Source organism: Gallus gallus, chromosome 16, assembly GCF_016699485.2.
Source record: "Gallus gallus isolate bGalGal1 chromosome 16, bGalGal1.mat.broiler.GRCg7b, whole genome shotgun sequence".
Classification (NCBI taxonomy): domain Eukaryota; kingdom Metazoa; phylum Chordata; class Aves; order Galliformes; family Phasianidae; genus Gallus; species Gallus gallus.
In genome coordinates, this window is record NC_052547.1 from 1,508,029 (window position 1) to 1,532,957 (window position 24,929).

Genomic DNA, 24,929 nt, shown 5'->3' on the forward strand with positions numbered 1-24,929 from the left:
GACTGAACCATTTCTCAGAGCACAAAGCAGCACCAGAACCCCCAGCACACCAGAGGAGAAGGATCCCAACAGGGTAAGCTGGGGATGGAGAGCAAAAGAGTGGAATGGGATGGAAAAAAGGGAAACATAAAGAGGAAAACCACTTCTACCAACATCTGCCCTCCAGTTCTGACCCCCAGCTCCAAGAAGAGGATGTGCAGATACGCTGCTGGGAGTCCAATACTTCCACACCCGCTCTGGAGAAGGAGACCAACAGGAAACATTTCAGAGCACAAAGCAGTAACAGAGCCCTTGGGCAGAGTGGGAAGGAGACCAATGGGGTAATGGTGGGGACTGAGCAGGAAGGAGAGCATGGGGGGAGAACAGGAGTAGAAGGGCGTGTCCCCACCCGCTCGCTGCTTCCCAGGTTCCTGGTGCCATGTGACAGGAAGGAGGAGATCCCGTGTGCAGCTCATTGCTGCGTGTGCAGCACTGGGAGCCCTCATCCTCGTGCTGCTGGTGATATCGACCGTGTGAGGGCAAGAAGTATCCCCACGGTGAGAGGGTGCCTCAGGTTTGGGTACAGAGCAGGGATTTGGGGTTTCCAGCACATGGATGCGCTCCCCAAGCACAGCCCTGCTCCCACGTGCTCTGGGGCAGCCATTCGGTGCCCTGCACCACACTCTGCTCAACCTTCCAACCTCTGCAACCGCACCCGGGGCTGCAGCACGTCACAGTGCAGCCCATCCCCACCTCTGTTGGAGGGAGGTGAGAGAAATGCAGATTTCCTGCCCTTTGCCTCACATTTGTCCAATTCCTCATTTCAGCATGTCGGCAGGTCCCTGTGCCACCTTTCCCAGACTTTGCCCATGTGTGCCCCAACGCCTGGGTCGGATTCCAGGGGAAATGCTATTATTTTTCCAAGGAGGAGAATGATTGGAACAGCAGCAGGGAGCACTGCAATGCCCACGGAGCTTCCCTGGCCACCATAGGCAGTGCGGAGGAGATGGTGAGATGGGGACACGAGCCCAAAGCTCTGGGGAAGGTACCAGGCTGGGGAGGGACAGCAGCACATTACTGCCCCTAACCCTCCCTCATCCATCTGGGGGACATCCCGAGATGTGCACCTCTGGGGGCAGCTCTTGTGCCATGGAAGCACAAACAAGCTTCTTCCATGCAGCAGAATGCAGCGCCTTGCAGCCTGCTGGAGCCTGAGATGTGGGTGGGACAGATGCTGAAACCTCCTGACATTCAACACTCTCTTCCTTTAAAGGATTTCATGATGCGCTTCCAGGGCCCGGCAAACTGTTGGATCGGGCTGCACAGGGAAGAAGAGGATGCCCAGTGGACGTGGAGCGATGGCACAGCCTTCACCAACTGGTCAGTCTGTCTGTCCAGCTGTCCAGGCCATGACTTCCCATGGCTCTCTTTGAGATGGGGACCTTCTCCTGGTGCCACAGCCATGGTTTCCCATAGGCTGCTTGGCTCAGCTTGTTGCTCCACCATGAGCCCTTTCTGCCCTTCCTTCCCCAGGAGAGGCAGCCCCAGCTTTTCTCAGCAGATTGGGGCACCTTTCCCATTCTCCTCCCTCTTGGGCACAGGTTTGAGCTGCGAGGTGGAGGCCGATGTGCGTACCTGAACAGGGACAGGATCAGCTCATCCCTGTGCCACCTACACAAGCACTGGGTCTGCAGCAGAGCTGACCACTATGTCCTCTGGAAGCAAAAGGCACACCCACAATGAGAGACCCCACCACCGTGTCAGGACCGGTCAGCCGTGTGACAGGTAGGTTGTGTTTTTACAGCGGAAATTTCCAGTATCTCTGTATGTAGTGTAGGTGAAGTTGCTTTTCACAGAAAAAGCTGCTGAACAGAGTAAAGTTGAGACTGGGGCATTCCCTCCTGGGTAGAATTGGCACAGGCACCAGGTAAGGAAATTCTATAGGGTAGGGGAGAGCCTAGCACAGGACAGAAGGAGTGTGCAGACTGTTGGAAATGTTGTCCTCCTATCTCCTTAAAAGTACAGAACATACACAAAGACAATGGGTTGCTAACAGACGTTGTATGGAAACATAATGCAGCAACAGCTTCGGATCACTGTGAGCCTGAGATGCTCAACCAATGAGTGCCAGGAGAGGCTTTGCCTGTGTTGGACCAGGGGAGAAAACGGAGTGGATTTCACTGATCAGGAGCGCAATTTCTCCCTTGGCAGTAGTAGGGGGCGTGCGCCCGTTGTTGCAATCATGGACAAACTGCTCTTCACAGAGATCTCGGCCTGATCGAAATTGTAGACCTGGAGCGTGTTTCTCACAAAGCTGCAAACATCAGCCCGAGCTCCAAGGTGGGCGAGGAGGGCCCAGGGAGCAAAGGGCTTCACCGTGGTGCTGGGCATAAAAGACCTAACGCTGCTTCTGTGTGTGCTGCTGCTTGCGGGACAGCCGGCATTGAAACCGTGAATAAATGTAGCATGTAGCATGACCACAGAAATGCTCTGTAGTGTGGTTTGGCTTCCCCAGACAGATCCTCTGCCTGCACACGCTGCTCAGCTGAAGGTACCACACGCCTTTGGCTTCTCACGTCTTCACATTTCACACTGCACTGAGCTCCTTCCTGCTTCTCTTGCTCCTCTCTCTTTCCTTCCTTCCACTTTCCTCTCCCCGTTCTCTCTCCTTTTTCTCCCACCTTTCTAATCCTCCCGAGCCCCTCCTTCAGTCCTTTCTTCTATCCCCCCCATCCTAACTGTCCACCCCACAGCAGTCTGTGCAAACACCAATACTGAAGCACAAGGTTTCCACGCCTGCAGAGGGAGAACGACTGAACCATTTCTCAGAGCACAAAGCAGCACCAGAACCCCCAGCACACCAGAGGAGAAGGATCCAACAAGGTAAGGCTGGGGATGGGGAACAAAAGAGTGGAATGGGTGGAAAAAAGAGAAACAAAAAGAGGAAAACCACTTCTACCAATGTCTGCCTCCAGTTCTGATCCCAGCTCCCAGAAGAGGATGTGCACATATTGGTGCTGGAGTCCAATACTTCCACACCCGCTATGGAGAAGGAGACCAACAGGAAACATTTTTAGAGCACAAAGCAGCAACAGAGCCCCTTGGGCAGAGTGGAGGAAAAACCCAATGGGGTAATGGTGGGGACTGAGCAGGAAGGAGGGCATGGGGGGGAACAGGAGTAGAAGGCGTGTCCCCACCCACTCTCTGCCCCCCAAGCTCCTGGTGCCATGGGGTGGGAAGGAGGAGATCCCGTGTGCAGCTCATTGCTGCGTGTGCAGCACTGGGAGCCTCATCCTCGTGCTGGTGGTGATATCGACCGGTGAGTGCCACCAAGCATCCCCATGGTGAGGATGCCTCAGGTTTGGGTACAGAGCAGGGATTTGGGGTTTCCAGCACATGGATGCGCTCCGCAAGCACAGCCCTGCTCCCATGTGCTCTGGGGCAGCCACGTGGTGCCCTACACCACGCTCTGCTCAACCTTCCCACCTCTGCAACCGCACCCGGGGCTGCAGCACGTCACAGTGCAGCCCATATCCCACCTCTGTTGGAGGGAGGTGAGAGAAATGCAGATTTCCACCCTTTGCCCCACATTTGTCCAATTCCTCTTTTCAGTGTGTTGCGGGCCCCCATCCCACCTTTCCCAGCCTTTGCCCACGTGTGCCCCAACGCCTGGGCGGATTCCAGGGGAAATGCTATTATTTTCGAAGGAGGAGAATGATTGGAACAGCAGCAGGGAGCACTGCAATGCCCACGGAGCTTCCCTGGCCACCATAGGCAGTGCGGAGGAGATGGTGAGATGGGGACATGAGCCCAAAGCTCTGGGGAAGGCACCAGGCTGGGGAGGGACAGCAGCACGTTACTGCCCCACCCCCTCCGCATCCATCTGGGGGACATCCCGAGATGTGCACCTCCGGGGGCAGCTCTTGTGCCATGGAAGCACAAACAAGCTTCTTCCATGCAGCAGAATGCAGCGCCTTGCAGCCTGCTGGAGCCTGAGATGGGTGGGACAGATGCTAAAACCTCCTAACATTCAACACTCTCTTCTTTAAAGGATTTCATGATGCGCTTCCAGGGCCGGCAAACTGCAGGATTCGGGCTTCACAGGGAAGAAGAGGACGCCCAGTGGATGTGGAGCGATGTCACAGCCTTCACCAACTGGTCAGTCTGTCTGTCCAGCTGCCACGACTTCCACGGGCTCTCTTTGGGATGGGGACCTTCTCCTGGTGCCACAGCCGTGGTTTCGCATAGGCTGCCAGGCTCAGGCTTGGTGCTCCACCATGAGCCCTTTCTGCTGCCCTCCTTCCCCAGAAGAGGCAGCCCCAGCTTTTCTCAGCAGATTGGGGCACCTTTCCCATTCTCCTCCCTTGGGCACAGGTTTGAGCTGCGAGGTGGAGGCCGATGTGCGTACCTGAACGGGGACAGGATCAGCTCATCCCTGTGCCACCTACACAAGCACTGGGTCTGCAGCAGAGCTGACCACTACGTCCTCTGGAAGCAAAAGGTGCACCCACAATGAGAGATCCCATCACCACCAACCTTGTGCCAGTGCTGCTGTTGTATTACAGTGTATTATCTTGCAGCCCGATGTCCTTTCTAGTCAATTACTTTGTTTCTGTTCAGATCGTTGCTGCCGTGTTGTTTTTGGGCCCATCTCGCTATCCTTTTCCCTGTTCCCCTTTTCTGGGGTGCAGATCTGTGGGTCCCTCTGCCCGCTACTCACGGAACCGGGCCGAACCAGCCCATAAACCACTGACATTGTGGATGAGGTGCTACGAGATGAGGCTGAGGAGCTCAGCGGTGGTGATGGTGATAGGAGGACAGTTGGACGGGATGATCTGTAGGTCCTTTCCAGCCTGTGCCTCTATGATTCTGTCATCATTCTGAGCCAGTCTCTGTGTCCGGGCCGTATTGTTTCAGGCACGCTCTGACCTCACTGCACAGAGGTGCTCTCTGAAATGCACGCTGCATCTCTAGTGCTATTGGCTTCTTAAAGCCATTCTCCTCTGCAATTCCCTGCAGTTTACAAAGAACCATAGAATGGTTTGGGTTGGAAGGGACCTTTCAGACCATTCACTTCCATCCCCGGCTGGAGGCAGGGACACCTCCCACCACACCAGGCTGCTCACAGGGCGGGGGCATCCACAACCTGCTCCACTGTCTAAATCCACCCTCTTCCACTCTAAAGCCATTTTCCCCTCCTCCTGTCGCTCCACGCCCTTACAAAACAGCCCCATCCCAGCTTTCCTGGAGGCCCCCTTCAGGTACAGCCCATGACTTCGGGTACGCTTAGCTGGGCAGCAATGGAAGCTGCTGGCAGCTCACCCAGTGCCTCCGTGCAGAAGAGGCCTCTGCACAGCCACAACCTTCCCGGGATCTGCACTGGCCAATACCTTCAGGGAGTCACACGCCTTCGGGACTCCTTCGATTTCTTTCTCTGCCCATCCTGCCAAGCCGCTGCCCATCGTAAAGACGCGGAGTTTGCAGTAAGCAAAGCGTGCTCTATTGCAGCCGCTGCCATCGCTCCGCAGCGCTGTGGGGGACGGGAGGGACGGAGCGCTGCCCCAGGCACGGAAGCACCGCCATTCTTTCTCCATCAGCCCCCTCCCTTCCACGCCCGTCCACACTGCGCTTCCGCTCCAGGCCGGATGTGATGTCATCACCGGGCGCCGCGGCGGGCCGTGAAGGCGTCCCACAGCGGAGCGCCGGGCTCGTTCCCCGCCGTGTCCCTGCGCTTCCTGCGCTGCTTCACGGCCTGCGGACGCACCGGGCCGCGTTTCCCGCGGTTGCTGCCCGCTGTCCCGTGGGCGAAGCGCCGCCCGGCCGACGGCTGAGATCCTCTCCCGTGTCTCGCGGTTCCCGCGGGACGGTCGCCGTTTGCCGTCGGCCGCCTCGGCCTCTTCGTGCCCCAATGGGAGCTGCCGAGTCCCGGCTTGACCCAGCGATGGAGCACCTGGGAAAGGAGCGGGCAGCCCTGGCGGCACAGCTGGAGGCGGTGCAGCGGTGTGAGCGGGAGGGGCGGAGCCTGCCCGCACTGCTCTGAGACCTCATGGAAGGGCTGAGAGCGGCTGGGAAGGCTCTGTGCGTGGAGATCCCTCCCTGGGGGGGTATCTCCCCGTGAGCCGAGATGTTCGCAGACCGCTGAGCGTTCCTTTCCTGTTTGTCCCTTTGCCATTCCTCTCCTGTATCGCCTTTCCACCGTGCTGTTCTTTCCCACTGTGACGCCGCCCCATAGCAGCACCGCCCCATAGCAGCACCGCCCCAAAGCAGCACCGTCCCAAAGCAGCACCGCCCCATAGCAGCACCGCCCCAAAGCCTCACCGCCCCATAGCAGCACCGCCCCAAAGCCTCACCGCCCCATAGCAGCACCGCCCCAAAGCCTCACCGCCCCATAGCAGCACCGCCCCAAAGCCTCACTGCCCCATAGCAGCACCGCCCCAAAGCCTCACTGCCCCATAGCAGCACTGCCCCATAGCATCACTGCCCCATAGCAGCACTGCCCCAAAGCCTCACTGCCCCGTAGCTGCACCACTCCATTGTGTCTCTACCCCATAACGTTGCCCAGTAGTGTCACTGCCCCATAGCATCGCTGCCTGCATGGGAACTGCTGAGTCCCAGCCTGACCCTCTCATGGATCACCTGGGAAAGGACCGCTCAGCACTGGCAGCAGAGGTGAAGGCGATGCAGCTGTGCAGCAGGAAGGGTTTGAGCCTGGCTGCACTCCTCTTAGACCCCATAGAAGAGCTGACAGCCACTGGGTGAGGATTTCTGGTTGGGGATCCCTCCTTGGCGGAGTTTTCCCCTGCGATCGTGGAGTGTTCTGAAAGGGGTGAGCAATCTGCTTCCCTTCCTCTATTGCACCTCCTGTCTGTGTGATGAAATTGACAACAAACAAAACGCTTCAGTTTCTCTCTTGGGATACGGTATAGTCGCTTCTTATTCTTTCTTTGTTTCATACATGGGAAAGCAGGGGTCAAACTCCCCCTGTTTTCCCAAAGTTTCCTGTGGTACAGAACTTCAGGATGTGTTTTTAGGGTCTTGATTGAAAAACAGCACAGAAGAGAAGGGGTTGGACTGGATGATCTTGTAGGTCTTCTCCAACCCTGGTGATTCTATGATTCTATCAAGTGATCAGCAGGACATTGGAGAGGTGATTTTGTCTTTATTTTCCTGGCTGTAAAATGCTGTTATTTGGCCCTCTCCCAGCACACACACAACGTGCACTTGAGGTCTCCCGTGCCTGGAAAGAGTTACAGAATCATAGAATGGCTGAAGCTGAAGCTGAAGGGGTCCTTCAGGCCCATGTGGTTCCAGCCCCCTGCTGTGGGCTGTTTGTCCCCCACCAGATCAGGCTGCTCAGGGTCTCATCCAGCCTGTCCTGGGATGCTCCCGGAGGGGGGTTATCCACGGCTTCTCCTGGCAGCCTGTGCTGGGACCTCACCTTTGAGTAAAACATTACCCTCTTACATCTAACCTAAATTTCTCCACTTTTTGTGTAAAAAAAAAGTCTCTGAGGGAAGGGCTGTGCGTGGCAGGGAGCTTCACCGAGCCACGGGGCTGAAGCCTTGAGAAGTTTTGGGTGAACGTGGTGTAGAGCAAACAAAGGCGGTGACACGGCCTTTATTTGAGAAATAGGTGCTGTAGGGAAAGATATCAGAGAGAAATGAACTCACCCCTCCAGTAACAGTTTGGAGAAAGGGGTGAGCTGAGGAATGCAGCGTTCATCCTTGTGCTGCAGGAGGAAAGGGTGGGGGGAAAGGGAGCCTGCGCAGACTCAGACAGCACTGTGCTCCCAGAGGCATCACTGAGACAGAAAGGGTGGCTCCAGCCCCCGTCCGCTCCAGGCAGTCACGTGCTCATAGAATCATAGAATCCTAGAATCGCTAAGGTTGGAAAAGACCCACAGGATCATCCAGTCCAACCATTTGCCCTACATCAATGGTTCTCGCTAAACCACGTCCCTCAACACAACGTCCAAACGCTCTTTAAACACTTCCAGGCTCGGTGACTCCACCGCCTCTCTGGGCAGCCCATTCCAGTGCCTGACCACCCTTTCAGAGAAGGAGTATTTCCTAACGTCCAGCCTGAATCTTCCCGGTGCAGCTTGAAGCCATTCCCTCTAGTCCTATCACTGTCACCCGAGAGAAGAGGCTGACCCCCAGCTCACTACAACCTCCCTTCAGGTAGTTATAGAGAGCAATAAGGTCTCCCCTGAGCCTCCTCTTCTCTAGACTGAAACAACCCCAGCTCCTACAGCCGCTTCTCATAAGGCCTGTGCTCCAGAGCCCTCACCAGCTTTGTTGCCCTCCTCTGGACACGCTCCAGGGCCTCGATGTCTTTCTTGCAGTGAAGGGCCCAAAACTGGACACAGTACTCGAGGTGCGGCCTCACCAGTGCTGAGTACAGGGGGATAATTACTTCCCTGTTCCTGCTGGCCACACTGTTTCTGATACAAGCCAGGATGCCATTGGCCTTCTTGGCCCCCTGGGCACACTGCTGGCTCATGTTCAGTCTAGCGTCAATCAACACCCCCAGGTCCATTTCCTCTACACAGTCTTCCAGCCACTCTGCCCCAAGCCTGTCGCGTTGCCTGGGGTTATTGTGGCCAAAGTGCAGGACCCGGCATTTGGTCTTGTTGAATCCCATCCCATTGGCTTCAGCCCAGCTATCCAACCTATCCAGATCCCTCTGTAAGGCCTCGCTACCCTCAGGCAGATCAACACTTCCAGCTAGCTTGGTGTCATCTGCAAACTTACTGAGGGTGCACTCAATGCCCTCATCCAGGTCATCAATAAAGATATTAAAGAGGACAGGCCCCAGCACCGACCCCTGGGGAACACCACTCGTGACCGGTCGCCAGCTGGATTTAACTCCATTCACCACCACTCTCTGGGCCCGGCCCTCCAGCCAGTTCCTTACCCAGCGAAGAATGTATCTGTCCAAGCCACGATCTGCCAGCTTCTGGAGGAGAATACTGTGCGAGACAGTGTCAAAGGCTTTGCTGAAGTCTAGGTAGACCACATCAACAGCCTTTCCCTCATCCAGCAGACGGGTCACTGGATCATAGAAGGAGATCAGGTTGGTCAAGCAGGACCTGCCCTTCGTGAACCCATGCTGGCTAGGCCTGATCCCCCGGTTGACCTGCATGTGCCACGTGATCTCCCTCAAGACAATCTGCTCCATAATCTTCCCCGGCACCGAGGTCAGGCTAACAGGCCTGTAGTTCACCGGATCCTCCCTGCAGCCCTTCTTGTAGATGGGATTCACATTGGCAAGCCTCCAGACTTCTGGGACCTCACCCGTCAACAAGGAGCACTGATAGATGATGGAAAGCGGCTCGGCTATCACCTCTGCCAGTTCTCTCAGCACTCTCGGGTGAATCTCATCCGGTCCCATGGACTTGTGGCAGTCCAGTTGGAGTAGCAGGTCTCTAACTGTTACCTCCTGAATTGTGGGGGGTTTAGCAGAGCTGAGGTGATGCTTGTAGCCGCTGCCCTCGGGATCATTCCCTGTCGGGTGGGGATCAATGGTGATCCTTCCCACCCTTGGGGTCTCTGTGCCTCTCTGCACCCAACCTATCCTTGCTGGGAGGAGCGTTCCGCGTGCCCCACACTGGTGGTGCTCCCATCGCGGCCCTCGACCGCGCTCTGGCGGACGGCTCCTTCCCTTCTTCCCTTCATTCCCGGGGTCGCCACAGGGACCCGCTCGTCCCCTCCTGTCCTCCGAACTTTCGCTTTCACTTTTGACAACCCTCACGAGCGAGATCTGCCTGGCGCCCGGTGACGTCACCCGCGCTCACGGACTCCATTGGCCGGGAGGAGCGGAGGTACCATTTATGAAGCTGTGCGGAGCCTGGGGTCTCCGCAGAGCGGAGCGGTGCGATGGGTCCGAGCGAGGTGGTGGTGCTGGGGCTGCGGCTGCGGCTGCGGCTGCGGCTGCGGCTGCGGCTGCGGCTGCGGCTGCGGCTGCGGCTGCGGCTGCGGCTGCGCTGCTGCTGCTGCTGCTGCTGCTGCTGCTGCTGCTGCTGCTGCTGCTGCTGCTGCTGCTGCTGCTTGGCGCCCTGGGCGCGGCGGTGTGCGGTGTGTACTGCGGGATCGGGCTGCCCCCGGCACCGGGACCCGCGGCTCCCCGCTCCCCGACGCCGGGGCTGCGTCCGCGGGACCCCCACCCGCGGCTCACGGCTCTGTCGCCGTCTGTCCCCGCAGGGTTGCACTCCCTGCGCTACTTCCTGACCGGGATTACGAATCCCGGCCCCGGGATGCCGCGGTTCGTGATCGTCGGGTACGTGGACGACAAAATCTTCGGTATCTACGACAGTAAGAGCAGGACTGCACAGCCCATCGTGGAGATGCTGCCGCAGGAGGACCAGGAGCACTGGGCTGCTGCAGACCCAGAAGGCCCAGGGCGGTGAGCGGGATTTTGACTGGTTCCTGAGCAGGCTGCCGGAACGCTACAACAAAAGTAAAGGTGAGCGTGGGGGAAGCTGCAGCGCGATGCGTCTGGGACAGGAGCTCTGTGTGCCGAGGGTGTCCGCCAGCCCCACTGATGTCTGGCCGTGCCCCACGCCCAGCTGTGCTGGGCCGTCCATGTGTGGTGGCACTGTCCCTGGGCTGCCCTGCTCCTGCGCCCACCCACCCCACCCCAGACCCATGGCACTCACGGTGCCCCACAGCCCAAGAAGCCTCTCACCTATCACTCTGGCTGTGCCTCAGGGTCTCACACGATGCAGATGATGATCGGCTGTGACATCCTGGAGGACGGCAGCATCCGAGGGTACGATCAGTATGCATTTGATGGGAGAGGACTTCCTCGCCTTTGATATGGACACGATGACGTTCACTGCGGCGGATCCGGTGGCAGAAATCACCAAGAGGAGATGGGAGGAGGAAGGGACGTATGCTGAGAGATGGAAGCATGAGCTGGGGACTGTCTGCGTTCAGAACTTGAGGAGATACCTGGAGCATGGGAAGGCGGCAGTGAAAAGGAGAGGTGAGGATGGGAGGGGGACTTGGGGCTGGGCTGGGTGTGGGGCAGGGGCTCAGTGTGTGGAGCTCAGCCCGGCCCACAACGTCACCAATCGGCAGAGCGGCCCAAGGTGCGAGTGTGGGGGAAGGAGGCCGACGGGATCCTGACCTTGTCCTGCCACGCTCACGGCTTCTACCCGCGGCCCATTGCCATCAGCTGGATGAAGGACGGCATGGTCCGGGACCAGGAGACTCGCTGGGGGGGCATTGTGCCCAATAGGGATGGCACCTACCACGCCTCGGCTGCCATTGATGTGCTGCCGGAGGACAGGGACAACTACCGGTGCCGCGTGGAGCACGCCAGCCTGCCCCAGCCTGGTCTCTTCTCATGGGGTGAGCTAGCAGCGTGGGGCATGTGGGGTTGGGATTTGGGGGCCGCCCCTTCCTTTCCTGACAACGGCGCTCTCCTCCAGAGCCGCTGCCCAACCTGATCCCCGGTGGGGCTGGGCAGTCGTCACCATTGTGTTGTCATCGCTGCTGTCGTTGGATTGGAGGTGTGGAAGAGAAAGTCAGGTAAAAGCAGAGAGCTGGGGGGAGAAAGCGGGAACTGCAGGTGGGGCCTGAACCCCCTTGGGAATGCCCATGGTCTGACATGAGCCAGTGCTGACACTTCTTTCTGTCTGCAGGGAAGGAGAAGAAGGATTACGAAGCAGCAGCAGGTGAATGCCAAGGGCAGAACTGTCCCCTGCCAGTGCTTGGGGTCAGGGCACTCTGGGGCCCCTCGTTGCTTTTGGGGTCACAGTGGTGGTGGTGGCATGATGCTCCATGCCCCACAGCGAGCACAGAGACAGGGCTCACTGCTCTCCCTCCCTTGCAGGCCACGACGGAGAATCCAGCGGCTCGGCCACAGCTTTAGTGTGGAACGGGGGCTCAGGAGGGGTCCCTGTGGTTGGAGCGGTCCCAGTTCCCTGCGCTCCCCCGTTGGGCCCACGGCCGGGGCAATACTGGGCCCAGCCCTCCCTGGAGAACCCCCAGGGTGGTGAGTCAGGATGCGGATGTGGCCCCACATGATACCATCTCTTCTCACCCGCACAGGAAGTGAACCTTCCATCTGAGTGCTGTGCTACTTCAGCCAGCCCTGCATGCATGTGTTTGGAGTTTGTGGGTGTGTGTATCTCTGTTTGCTCAACTTCCTGCATCTCCTCGGGCTGACGCAGTGTGTGCTCCCCTGCTCACACACTGTTTCCAACAGTTAGCACATGGGTTCTGCCCTGTGCTAGGCGCTCTCCTACCATGTAGGATTATCTTAGCTGGTGCCTGTGCCAATTGTACCCAGGTCAGAACGCCCCGGTCTCAACTTTGTTCAGCTGCTTTCTTTGTGAAAAGCAGCTCTCAGCGCTGTGCTCATTGTAGTCAGCCATTAGCTTCAAAACCTTGTTGGGCAGCTCATGCCTTGGATGGATGCTGCTGACCAGGCTTTGAGCCAAGCTGGCATGGTTTTGTAATTTTGCCATTGGTATTCCACATCATAGCATCATGGACAGCCCGGGTAATTACAGGGTTAATAGTCCGGTTCTGTGGACTGACAACCTTCCAGATACCTGCTTCTCGAAAGAGAAGAAGAACTGCGTATCCCAGAGGACCTCACGGTCAGAGAGGGAAGATACGGCACTGAAATCACGGGATATGAGTTGCGTGATCAGGCTCACACTCTCTCTCCGGCAGCCATGCAGAGTGCTGGGTGTGCTTCCGAGCTGTGCACCTTCATTCAAGCAGAGCTTTCGGTTTTGGAAGCTTTCTCTTATTTAAATGATTTATAACCCGTACTTTCAATTGATTGTATTATATTGTGTTATCTTGCATTCCAATATCACGGTTAGTAAAATAATGTTTCCACCTGAGATTGTTGCCACTGCTCTGTTCTTTTTCCCTCTCTGAGCCCAGCTCCCATTCCCCTGTCCCCTTTCCCTTCCCATTCTTGGGTGCCAGGGGCCCACAGGCCCACGGCCTCCCTGTCACGGGCATAGACTTATCTAGATTGAGCTAGATAAGTCCGTGACAGCTTTTGTGGAGAATGCGGGCAATCTGAAGCTTTTAACGCTAACAGAGAAAAGAAAGGATTTCTTTAAGCCGGAGACTGCCAGACTGCAAGGCATTGCTAGTGTGTGACCTTCATAGATGAGATTATAGTCTGGGCAGTCTGCGAACTCCGGACACTGTACCCAGTAGTTGTTGTTGTTGTTTTTCCCCCATTTTTAGCAGCTACCAGCTATGAGTCTGCTCTTTATTGCAGGAGCGTTGTATAAGGGATTAAGGACAATCATGATCTTGGGATATTATTGGCCTATAATTAACATCATGATTTCGTGCTGTGGAATTGTGTTCATGTATAACCAAATAAGGGCCCTGATGGAGACACCTGCCTGGTACCTTTATGCAATGTGGTATCATTTTAAGTTTGACACTTTCAAACCAGTTTCCAGGCTTTCTTCTCAGTTTGTCACGTGTTTTTTCAACTGCCGAGCTGGAGCTCATACTCTTGTGCATGTTATCAATCTCCATTGACTGTTTTCTTCTCCATTTGTGTTATGTGGAAGAAGTCTCCTCCAAAACCAGAGAATGCTGACTGGCAGGGAATATGGAGAGGTTAGGAGAAATCTTAGAAGCGTGGGGACCCACAATGTCATGGCACTCCACTCTTGAACACCTGTGGGATCCCAGGAAACGAAGCAGTATTTGAGTCAGGGATGGTGTGGCTCAGATAGATCGAAGGAGGTACGGCTTATTTGGGGCTTGGCTTGTGCTTACCGTGCTCTATGTAATACTCTTCTGGAGAGAGAGAGTTTCCAAGCAGAGGTTGAAGCCAAAGGGGGAAATCTCCAAGTCGAATCTGATCAGTCACAGGAGACACCAGTAGCAGTGTCAGCTGCCCCTGTGGAAGGCAAGAAAATGGAAGTGGGTGTCCACGCGTCTGGAATGGAAAAAAGAAGCAGCAGCTGCGGAGGAGGAGGTAGAGGAAGATCCAGGCCATGGGGCCTCCTCAGAGCCACGAAAGGCAAAAGCAAAAACCAAGAGACACGGAGAGGCGAGTGATGAAGAGGAAGTCTCTATTTCTGTTTGCCGACCTCTGAAGATGACTGAAATCCAAGGCTCAAGGAAAGAGTTTACACGGCATCCGAACAAAACCCTTGTCACCTGGTTGCTTCGCTGTTGGGATGGCGAGGCCGGTAGCTTGTCTCTGGATGGTAACGAAGCCCGCCAACTCGGAGGCATTGCCAAAGACTCATCTATTGACAGAAGGATTAGTAGATGTTTGGATGGAGCCACCACCCTCTGGGAACGAATGTTAGTAGCCGTCAGGGAAAGACATCCCGTCAGAGACAGTCTGAAGCCTGTGATGTAGAAGTGGGATACAGCTGAAAAAGGTATCCAGTATTTGAGGGAAATAGCTGTGGTGGGAATGGTGTATGACCCTAAATTTTGCTCCTAACGATCCACGCCAAGGTCATGATCTGCAGAGAGTGAGAACAATGCCTGATATATGGCAGAAACTCACAAGAACAGCACCAGATCTACCCCCAACACACGCTTCCATTTCAGCCATCTCAGAATTAGCAAACAGACTGGATGAAGTACAAGAACAAGTGTCTCTGTTGATTAATCATGACGAACCGGTAGAAGTATCAGAAACATTTGATGAAGATCAGGATAAGCAAAGGGGCCTAATGAAAGAACTGATCAAGCTAATGAAAATCCACTTAGTTAAAGGGGATGGACCCCTTCTCCTCACCCGCATCATCAAAAATCTCAGCTACTGAAGGCAAATTCTTTCCTGCTCAAATGAGGAACATTGTAGGATTGCATTGCGTATTGCCTTGTGGCGTTACCTCAGTGACCACAGAGAAGACATGAGGAAGTGGCATGACCACACTACTCCTGTACTGTGAGCACGGGTGAGAGCATTACAGAACTAATCAACCAGCGGTGTAGTTGCTCCAGTTACCACAGGTAATGAATAGAGGGGCCCTGCCCTCAGTCAGGGAGGGAGAGGGATAACAGAGTTTATTGGACTGCGCAGATCCGATGGCCTGGCACATCAGAACCACAGAAATATAAGGCTCTGGTGGATACCGGTGCACAGTCCACTCCAATGCCCTCAAGTCATGAAGGGACAGAATCAATCCATTATTTCTGGAGTGGCTGGGGGCTCTCAAGAACTGACTGTGTTGGAGGCCGAAATAAGCCTCACTGGTAAAGGCCTGGCAAAAACACCCTATTGTGACTGGCCCAGGGGCTCCCATGCACGCTGGGTATCGATTCCCTCAGAAGGGGTGCATTTCAAGGATCCAAGGGGTATCGATGGGCCTTTGGAATAGCTGCTGTAGATACAGACAACATTCAGCAGCTGTCTGTTTTGCCTGGCCTGTCAGAGATCCGTCTGTTGTGGGGTTGCTGCGAGTAAAAGAGCAGCAGTGTACCGATTGCCACAAAAGCAGTGCACAGACGGCAGCACTGCACCAACAGGGACTCCTTGCTCCCCATTCATATGTTGCTTTGTCAGCTAGAGAGTCAAGGACTGATCAGCAGAACGCACTCGCCTTTTAACAGCCCCATATGGCCAGTGCGTAAAGCCAGTGGAGAACGGAGGCTGACGTAGACTACTGTGGCCTGAATGAAGTCACACCCCCACTGAGTGCTGCTGTGCCAGACATGTTAGAACTGCAATATGACACTGGAGTCAAAAGCAGCCAAGTGGTATATGCCACCAGTGACATTGCTAATGCCTTCTTTTCCATTCCTCTGGCCACAGAATGCAGGCCGCAATTTGCCTTCAGCTGGAGGGGCGCTCAGTCTACTTGGAACCGTTTGCCCCAGGGGTGGTAACACAGCCCAACCATTTGCCATGGGTTAATCCAAACTGTACTGGAACAGACAGTGCTCCTGAGTGCCTGCAGTACATTGACAGCATCCTTCTGTGGGGCGATACAGCAGAGAACGCTTTTTGAGAAAGGAGAGCAAATAACCCAGACCCTTCTGCAAGCTGGTTTTGCTATCAAGCGAAGCAAAGTGAAAGGACCTGCCCAGGAGAGTCGGTTCCTAGTTAGAAAGTGGCAAGATGGGCGCCGTCACATCCCAGCAGATGTGATGGACAAAATCACTGCCGTGTCTCCGCCCATCAGTAAGAAAGAGACACAATCTTTTCTGGGTGTGGTGGGGCTTTGGAGAATGCGCGTTCCAAAGTATAGCCTGTAGGAGAGTGGCTCAGGGAGCAAGAGTTGTGAGCTTGAGTGCTATGTGCACAACCCAGGCTGTGAGACCTTGAAGCTGTCAAAGCAGGAAGACTAACTGAGGCTTCAGTTAAGATAAGGGGGTAGCTAGCCTGGGAAGAGATCAAGACAGTGGAATGCGAAGAACAGTGAAAAGTACCGTGTGATGATTAATGCTGTACCAATAGCTAGCAAGCAAGACACGTGATTTCTGTGTGCTAACCAATTATAAGTTGCCGTGTGTACCCTGTATTTCTGTATAAGTATGAGCTGATTCGGGCAATAAAGGATTAGAGGAGTTTCCACCAGTACTTCTGTGAAGACGCGTGGATTCATTCAGGCCGCCTTCCTTGAAGTGGCGCCCGAACAGGGACCCGGAAAGCCGCACAAGTTGCCACAGCGGTTCGACGTGGAGGCAGCGGGATGCTCGAGAGTTGCCACAGTGGTTTGACACGGAAGGCAACGAGAGCGGGGAAGGATGCAGCGGGTAAGCTCCATGCCGAGAAGGCGGCAGCTCAGAGCGTTGTGTGCTGGACACACGTCGAATTAGACCCCGCGGTGGGGGTGAGTGCCGTGTGCCGGGATGGGCGGCCACTCGGGTAGGAAGATTGCGCAGCTTCCTCCTCCGCCACTTGCTGCTAGCATGGATGTGGAATTTGCAGCAGCACTGACACTGCTTCTCAGTATCCTCGCTAAGCGAGGGGAGACAGTGAAGGACAAAGACCTAGCTAAGCTAGTAACGTGGGCTCGAGAACAGAGGTTCTTGAAGGCTCCTCCGCTCATTTTTGTAGTGGAAAAATGGTGCGAAATTGGGACTGTATGTTTGACGGAGTCCTTCAGGGCAAGACGAAGGATGCTCCAGCCCTAGGTTCTACCTGGCGAATCATGAATTAATACACTTAAGACTATGAGGATGGAGGCAAAAGTGGCTGCTGCTGCTACTCAACTTATAGCCACTCCTGCAGCAGTTCCAGCTTCAGCTACCACCAGCGTGTCCACACAGGAGAGAGACCCTACCAGTGCTCTGAGTGTGAGTAGAGCTTCAAAACCTCTTCCTACCTGATGTCCACCAGCAAATTTACACAGGAGAGAGACCCTACCTGTGCTGTGAGTGTGGGAAGAGCTTTAACAGCAGTTCTAAACTCAGCTCCCACAAGCACATCCACAGAGGAGACAGTCCACAATAGTGCCCCGAGTTTGTGCGGAGCTCCACTTTCAGTTCCTGCCTCCTTAGCTACCCGCACACCCTCGCAGGAGACAGAGCCTGCGAGTGCCCCAGAGAGCGTACTCCTTCCCCTGACGGGTGGTGCGGTGCAGCCGGCAGGGGGCGCTCCCTGGAAACAAGATGTGTTCCAGCGTGTGTTAACTGCGAGCTACGCTGTGAGCCCAGCAGGGAAGGGTGCGTGTGGCTGAGAGCAGGGAAATACAAACCCCGTCCGTGTTTGGGTACCCGACCTCGGTTGCAGGACAGCTCCAACCCCTCCTGTTCGCCTCCTTACTCTGGTTATCACTGATGGAAATTCCCTTTTGGAGAATTGCTGTTTGGTGGCATTTCACTGCTGCTACCAAGTCAAGTTACAACAGCTGTAACACAGGGTGCTGGTCACTTTTTAAGAGCCATCTCTTAAGAGCACCGGAGAAGGCATTTTCAAACAGTTGGGAGTCAAGGAAGCAGGGCCGAAGTCCAGCTCATCTGAGCAGCTTTTCTTCCTGAGTTTAGGTGGAAAGGCAGGTGAATGGACACTGGCAGCCAGATCAGGCCACATGGGGGAGCTACAGAAATGCTGTCTGCCATTCTGAGGGGAGTAATTATGCTATCAAAACTCAGTTGGAGCTGAAGCTGGGCAGCAGTGTTGGAGACCATGGAAGGGCTTCTTTTGTGTGACCAGCAAAAGGAGGACCGTGGATGATTCGCTTCATTACTGGATGAGGTTGATCACCTCATAAACTGGGACATAGAACAAGTAGAGTCACACAGTGCACTATTTTTTCACGTCTGTCTTGAACACTGGAGATGGGTGGTGGGACACCTGGAGCTCTGGGTTCAGGCCCACGACTGCACTGATGATAAACTCCCAGTGGGCTGTGGATGTGGTGGGATTTGCTGCTCCAGTTGCATGCGTGTAAATCTATGGCCCATGGGGTTTATCCAGGGATCTTGGAATTGCAAGATGTCCCAGTTGACTGGAAGCTGGCAAACATCTGAGTTTCCAGGCAGGACAAGAAGGAAGACCTTGTCAATTCCAGGCCTGCCAGTCTCCCTTTGGTGCCTGGCAAAATCACAGAGGTGGTCATTGTGAAAGTTACTGAAAAACCCTTAAAGACAGCACAGTCGTGTTCTCAGTACAGGTTAGGGCTGACTTTCTGGAAAGGAGCTTTGAGGAGAAGGACCTGGATGTGGTGGTGGCAGCAGGTTGGCCATGAGCCAGCAGCGTGCCCTCGTGGCCAAGGGAATTCTGGGGTGCATTAAATGAGTGTGACCATCAGACTGAGGAAGGTGATCCTCCCCTTCTGCTCTGCCCTGGTGAGGCCACATCTGGACCACTGTGTTCAGTTCTGGCTCCTCAGCACATGACAGGCAGGAACTGCCGGAGAGAGACTAACAGGGGTCTGCAGAGGTGATTGAGGCCGGGAGGAACCCCGCTGTGAGGAAGAAGAGCAACAGGTTTGGGGGAATCAGACATTTCCTGGAGTGGTGAGCATGGGGCGCCCTGATACACTGTGAGATGAGGTCAGTGTGGCCATAGCCATCAGCACACCCTCCACTGCCCCATTCATTGCTCACCTTCTGCACTGCGCAGGGAGTAGAAGAGCCACAGTGCCAGGCAGACGAGCCTGACACCAGACCTCCCCGCCCATGAGCAGCTTTGTCTGAGTTTCAGCTGGGATTGAACTGTTTTCTACAGTGTGTCTGGCATGATGTTATGTTTGGTTCCAGGTGGAAAACAATGTCGCTAACACACTGATGTTTGTAGGTGCTGCTCAGCAGTGCTGTCCAGAGCCAAGGCCATTTGCAGCAAAGGAGCCATGCAGCTGGAGGGTAGAAACTAGGGCAGCTGACTGAAAGTGGCCAAAGGGATATTGCATGGCATATGAGATCAAGCAGAAGGAGTTTTGAAGGGGGTGGGAGTTCATTTTGCTCAGTCCCGCTGCTTGGGGGCTAGCTGGGTGTTGTTCTGGGAGTAGTGAGCAATTGCTTGTGCATCACTTGTTTTATCCATTTGTTGTAGTTATTATCCTTTTCTCTATCTCAGTAAATAGTTTTATCTCAACCCTCTAGTTTGACTTTGTTTTGTTTGTTATTGTTTCCCCCATCACACTGGGAATAGGGGAGAGTGAGCAAAGAGCTGTGTGTTGCTGATCCACCTGCCAGGTTAAACCACCACGGGAGGGTCCCTTGGGAGTCATTCCTGAAGGGTAAAGGTGTCCAGGAAGGCTGGACACATCTCAAGAAGGAATTCTTAAAGGTTGAGGAAGGGGCCATGCCAGTGCACCACAGGATGGGCCAGTGGAGAAGGAGAGCGTTGTGGCTGATGAGGGAACTTTTGCTGAGACTCCGGGAGAAAAAGAGAGTTTATGTCCTGAGGAAGAAGGGAAGGGCAACACAGAGCATGGGATCAGGCCTCGCCAGCATGGGTTCGTGAAAGGCAGGTCCTGCTTGACCAACCTGATCTCCTGCTGTGATCGAGTGACCTGCCTGGTGGGTTATGGAAAGGCTGTTGTCGTTGCCTTCCTTGACTTCAGCAAAGCCTTTGACAATGTCTCCCACTGTATTCCCTTGGAGAAGCTGGCATCCCGTGGATTGCACGGGTACACTCTTTGCTGGGTAAAGAACTGTCTGAATGGCCAGGCCCAGATAGTGGTGGTGAAAGGAGATAAATGCAGCTGGTGACCGGTCACCCCTGGTGTGCCTCAGGGGTCAGTATTGGGTCCTGCCCTGTTTAATGTCTCTACTGACGATCTGGATGAGGGCATCGGGTGCATCATCAGAAAGTTTACAGATGACACCAAGTTAGGGGCAAGTGTCAACCTGCCTGAGGGTAGGAAGGCCCTGCAGAGGGACCTGGGCAGACTGTCCAATGGGCTGGGGCCATCGGGCTGAAGTTCACAAAGACCAAGTGCCAGGTCCTGCACTCTGGACACAACAACCCCAGGCATCGCTACAGGCTGGGGCAGAGAGGCTGGAAAGCTGAGCAGAGGAAACAAACCTGGGGGTTTGTCAATGATTTACGGGCTGGTTCGGCCCGGTTTGGTGCTTGCAGACCCAGACCCCGGGAAAAGGGAAAGGGAGATATGGAAAAGGGGAGGGAGAACGCCTTCCTCTCAAGCTGAGGCAGACGAGACATCAAGCCAGGCCAAGCAGAAGAGAAAGAAGGGAACGTCTCATGATGTGCAAACAGTTTTATCTTTACGTCTGAACAGCAAATGGAAACAGAATAACACAAAGTCCGCTGGGGTATGTAGAATGTAGTTCTTCCCTTCTGAGAAGAGGACACCCAGATCTATCCATGATCCATGGAACTGGAGCATTAACTCTTTAACTCCCAGTGTGCCCAGGAGGACAAAAGGCCTATGGCATCCTGGCTTGTATCAGCAATAGTGCAGCCAGCAGGAGCAGGAGGTGATCGTCCCTCTGTACTCAGCACTGCTGAGGCCGCACCTCAAGTGCTGTGTTCAGTGTTGGGCCGCTCACAACAGTAAGGATGCTGAGGGCCTGGAATGGGTCCAGAGAAGGGCAATGGAGCCGTGAGGTCTGTAGTGTAAATCTTATGGAGAGCAGCTGAGGGAACGGGAAGTGTTGCGTGTGGAGAAGAGAATGAGGGGAGACCTCGTTGCTGTCTGCAACTCCCTGAAAGGAAGTTGTGGTGAGGTGGGATTTGGCCTCTTCTCTTGGGAGATAAGAAGTGGTGAAGTCACCGTGTCTGGAGATGTTTAAGGAAAGGATAGATGTAGTATTTGGTGACGTGTTTTGGTGGGGGATTGCCCTAGACCTTAGAGCATCTTTTCCAACATTAATGATTCTATGAACTCCATTGCCTCACCTTGCTGGGCTTGTCCTTCCAACAAATGTCAGCATTCCAATCGTGAGAGCTGTCCCACCAGACACGTCAGAGAAGAAAAGGCAGCCGAGGTGCAGGTATCTCTAGAGGAGATCCCTGCTTGTTCCAAGCTGCAGGGTGAGGCCTGAAGTGGAGCTCTGCTTTTGGGAGTCACCAGGGACCAGGGTGCCTCCTCGCTGTTGTCTATGGTTGCAGTAGTATTGTTAAACCACCCATCTACCTCTGTCCAATACCACAAGGCCTTTTAACTGCTTTTTGCAGCTCAGCTGCCTGTCCTAAGAGATGATCCACCTTGTGCAGCTACTTGCCTTATCACTAGGAGGAGGTTCGAGGCAGTGGGTGAAATGGACTGCCTGAACCAAAATCTCCTCTTTTTACCAGTTCTGTCTGTGTGTATACAGACATGTCTGGGCATTTCCCTGGATGGGCACTGGATCTGGCCCTCATGTGAGTGTTCACCACCACAGTGTCAGAGATGAAGACATCCGTCACTTCTGGCTCTGCCCACACTAGTGAGATCACTATGAAGGGAAGACTGGGGGACTCAAGTGTATCTCCACAACTACCCTCTGGCCATCCCATAGCCTCCTCTTTGTCCCTCAATCAAACCCCGTCTCCCCCCATATTATCTCCATGGTTCCCAACGGTCACCTCATGGTAAGTCAGTGGTCAAATTGTGTCATGGTTTTGTAACTTCACTATTGGTATTCCACATCATAACATCATGGACAAAAGAGAAGAACTACGTATCCCAGAGGACCTCACGGTCAGAGAAGGAAGATACATCACGGAAGATGCGTCATCTGGTTGCGCGCGGTTCTTCTTCACTTTTGTTTGCTGCCGGGAGAGGAGTGGGTGTGCTTTCCAAGCCGGGCGCCTTCATCAAGTAAGGCTTTCGGTTTCGGAAACTCTCTCACTCTCTCTCCCTCTCCCTCTCTATCGCTCTTTCGCTCTCTCCCTCATTCATTTGGTTTATTATCCTTACTCCCAATTAGATTGTATTGTATTGTGTCATCTTGTATCCCAACATCATAGTTAGTAAAATAAGTTCTCCTTCTTAGATTGTTGCCGCTGCTTCGTTTTTTTCTTGGGAAGCCAGGGGGGAGGAGGGCCCGCAAGCCTACTGCCCCCCTGTCACGGGCACAGATCTATCTAGGTAACTCCGTGACAAATGCTTCCACCCCTTATTCTACATCATTATATCATGCTTAATACATATACATAGAACCACTGACTGCACTCCCCCAACATCAAATTCCCTTGTGGTACACATTGAACATCCCCATCTTTCTGCATCGCCCACCAAGTGGAGCCAGGTCCCTGGGCAAAAACAGTTCCACGGAGAGGTCTGCCCTTTCCAGAGGCTGGAAGGACCCGAACTGCTTTTCCCAACGTGCTCTTTCCATGTGCTACAGGGACCTTATCTTCCTCTACGGTATGTAGGGAGCTGGAATGGGTGGGACCATCACGATTGATAGATCCCCTGATGTTGACCAACCAGGTGGCTTCTGCCAGATGCTTCTCCCAGTGCTTCAATGTTCCACCGCCCGTTGCTTTCAGCATAGTTTTTAACAACCCATTGTATCGTTCAATCTTACCAGAAGCTGGTGCATGATAGGGGATATGATAAATCCATTCAATGCCATGTTCTTTGGCCCAAGTATTTCTAAGAGAATTTTTAAAATGAGTCCCATTATCTGATTCAATTCTTTCTGGGGTGCCGTGTCGCCACAGAACTTGTTTCTCCAGACCTAATATGGTGTTTCTGGCGGTAGCATGGGGTACTGCATATGTTTCAAGCCACCCAGTGGTCGCTTCCACCATGGTGAGCACATAACGCTTACCATTGCAGGATCGTGGCAAGGTGATATAGTCAATCTGCCACGCCTCCCCATATTTATACTTTTGCCATCGCCCTTCCTCCCAGAGAGGTTTCATCCTCTTGGCTTGTTTGATTATGGCGCATGTTTCACAGTCATGAATAACTTGTGCAATAGCATCCATAGTTAAGTCCACCCCTCGGTCTCTAGCCCACTTATACGTTGCATCTCTCCCTTGATGGCCCGAGGTCTCATGGGCCCACCGAGCTAGAAATAATTCACCCTTGTTCTGCCAGTCCAAGTCTATTTGAGCCACCTCAATTTTGGCAGCCTGATCTACCTGATGGTTTTTTTTCTGTCCTTCCGTAGCCCGACTCTTGGGCACATGAGCATCTACATGACACACCTTTACCACCATAGTCTTCATTCGGGCAGCAATGTCTTTCCACAGTTCAGCAGACCAAATAGGTTTACCTCTCCGTTGCCAGTTATTTTGCTCCCACTGCTGTAACCACCCCCATAAGGCATTCGCCACCATCCATGAATCAGTATAAAGATAAAGCACTGGCCACCCCTCCCGTTCAGCGACATCTAAGGCTAGTTGGACAGCCTTGACCTCTGCAAACTGACTTGATTCTCCTTTTCCTTCAGTGGCCTCTGCAACTTGTCGTGTGGGGCTCCACACAGCAGCTTTCCATCTGCGATACTTCCCAACAATACGACGCGATCCATCTGTGAACAGGGCATATTTCTTTTCATTTCCTGGTAGTTCATTATATGGTGGGGCCTCTTTGGCACGTGATACCTCTTCTCCTGGTGATGTTTCAACTTTTTACCTTCAGGCCAGTCCATGATCACCTCTAAGATTCCTGGATGACTGAAGTTCCCCATTCGAGCTTGTTGTGTAATCAGTGCGATCCACTTGCTCCAAGTGGCATCAGTAGCATGATGGGTGGAGGGAATCTTTCCTTTAAACATCCAGTTCAGCACCGGCAGTCGAGGTGCCAGGAGGAGCTGCGTCTCGTACCGACTACTTCGGAAGCAGCCCTAACCCCCTCATACGCGGCTAAGATTTCCTTCTCAGTTGGGGTGTAACACTCTTCAGACCCCCTGTATGCTCGACTCCGGAATCCCAGGGGTCGGCCTCGGGTCTCCCCTGAGCTTCTTTGCCACAAGCTCCAGGTGGGACCTTTCTCTCCAGCAGCAGTGTAGAGGATGTTCTTTACATCTTGTCCCGTCCGTACTGGCCCCAGGGCCATGGCACGGGCTATCTCATGTTTGATCTGCTCAAAAGCCTGCTGCTGTTCAGGACCCCATGTAAAATCATTCTTCTTCCGCGTCACCTGATACAGGGGGCTTACAATAAGGCTATAGTTTGGAACATGCATCCTCCAAAAGCCCACTACACCCAGAAAAGATTGTGTCTCTTTCTTACTAATGGGCGGAGACACGGCAGTGATTTTGTCCATCACATCTGCTGGGATGTGACGGCGCCCATCTTGCCACTTTCTGCCTAGGAACCGACTCTCCTGGGCAGGTCCTTTCACTTTGCTTCGCTTGATAGCAAAACCAGCTTGCAGAAGGGTCTGGCTTATTTGCTCTCCTTTCTCAAAAAACGTTCTCTGATGGCATTGTTGTGTGGGGCGATACAGCAATGTACTGCAGGTGCTCAGGAGCACTGACTGTTCCAGTACAGTTTGGATTAACCCATGGCAAATGGTTGGGCTGTGTTTCCACCCCTGGGGCAAACAGTTCCAAGTAGACTGAGTGCCCCTCCAGCTGAAGGCAAATTGTGGCCTGCATTCTGTGGCCAGAGGAATGGAAAAGAAGGCATTAGCAATG

At 54.1% G+C, this 24,929-nt stretch overlaps 5 protein-coding genes and 1 pseudogene across 6 annotated transcripts in view; 4 read left to right on the forward strand and 2 right to left on the reverse strand.

Annotated features, from left to right (window-relative positions):
- Positions 1-1,764, forward strand: part of LOC124417253 (C-type lectin domain family 2 member I-like) — a 29,878-nt gene extending 28,114 nt beyond the window's left edge. The window contains exons 1-3 of one of the 2 annotated variants that reach the window (XM_040648883.1): positions 733-988; positions 1,253-1,359; positions 1,581-1,764. In XM_040648883.1, the coding sequence (XP_040504817.1) occupies positions 986-988; positions 1,253-1,359; positions 1,581-1,722 (252 nt within the window). In that variant the 5' untranslated portion in view covers positions 733-985 and the 3' untranslated portion in view covers positions 1,723-1,764. Of the gene's footprint in view, positions 1-732; positions 989-1,252; positions 1,360-1,580 lie in introns of those variants that run through there. The other variant, XM_040648884.2, reaches the window with a different exon arrangement.
- Positions 1-24,929, reverse strand: part of MHCY15 (major histocompatibility complex Y, class I heavy chain 15) — a 295,994-nt gene that overhangs the window by 73,431 nt on the left and 197,634 nt on the right.
- MHCY4 (major histocompatibility complex Y, class I heavy chain 4) overlaps positions 1-24,929 on the reverse strand; it is a 311,182-nt gene that overhangs the window by 40,463 nt on the left and 245,790 nt on the right. The window lies entirely within an intron of this gene.
- The window catches only part of LOC124417249 (C-type lectin domain family 2 member I-like), a 246,597-nt gene that overhangs the window by 28,741 nt on the left and 192,927 nt on the right, over positions 1-24,929 (forward strand). The gene's annotated exons all lie outside the window — the stretch shown is intronic.
- Positions 9,776-12,741, forward strand: LOC121106924 (annotated as a pseudogene).
- The window catches only part of MHCYL (major histocompatibility complex Y, class I heavy chain like), a 34,310-nt gene continuing 19,156 nt past the window's right edge, over positions 9,776-24,929 (forward strand). Inside the window, exon 1 of the mRNA XM_046901539.1 lies at positions 9,776-9,802. The gene's annotated coding sequence lies outside the window, so the exon portion shown is untranslated. The remainder of the gene's footprint in view (positions 9,803-24,929) is intronic.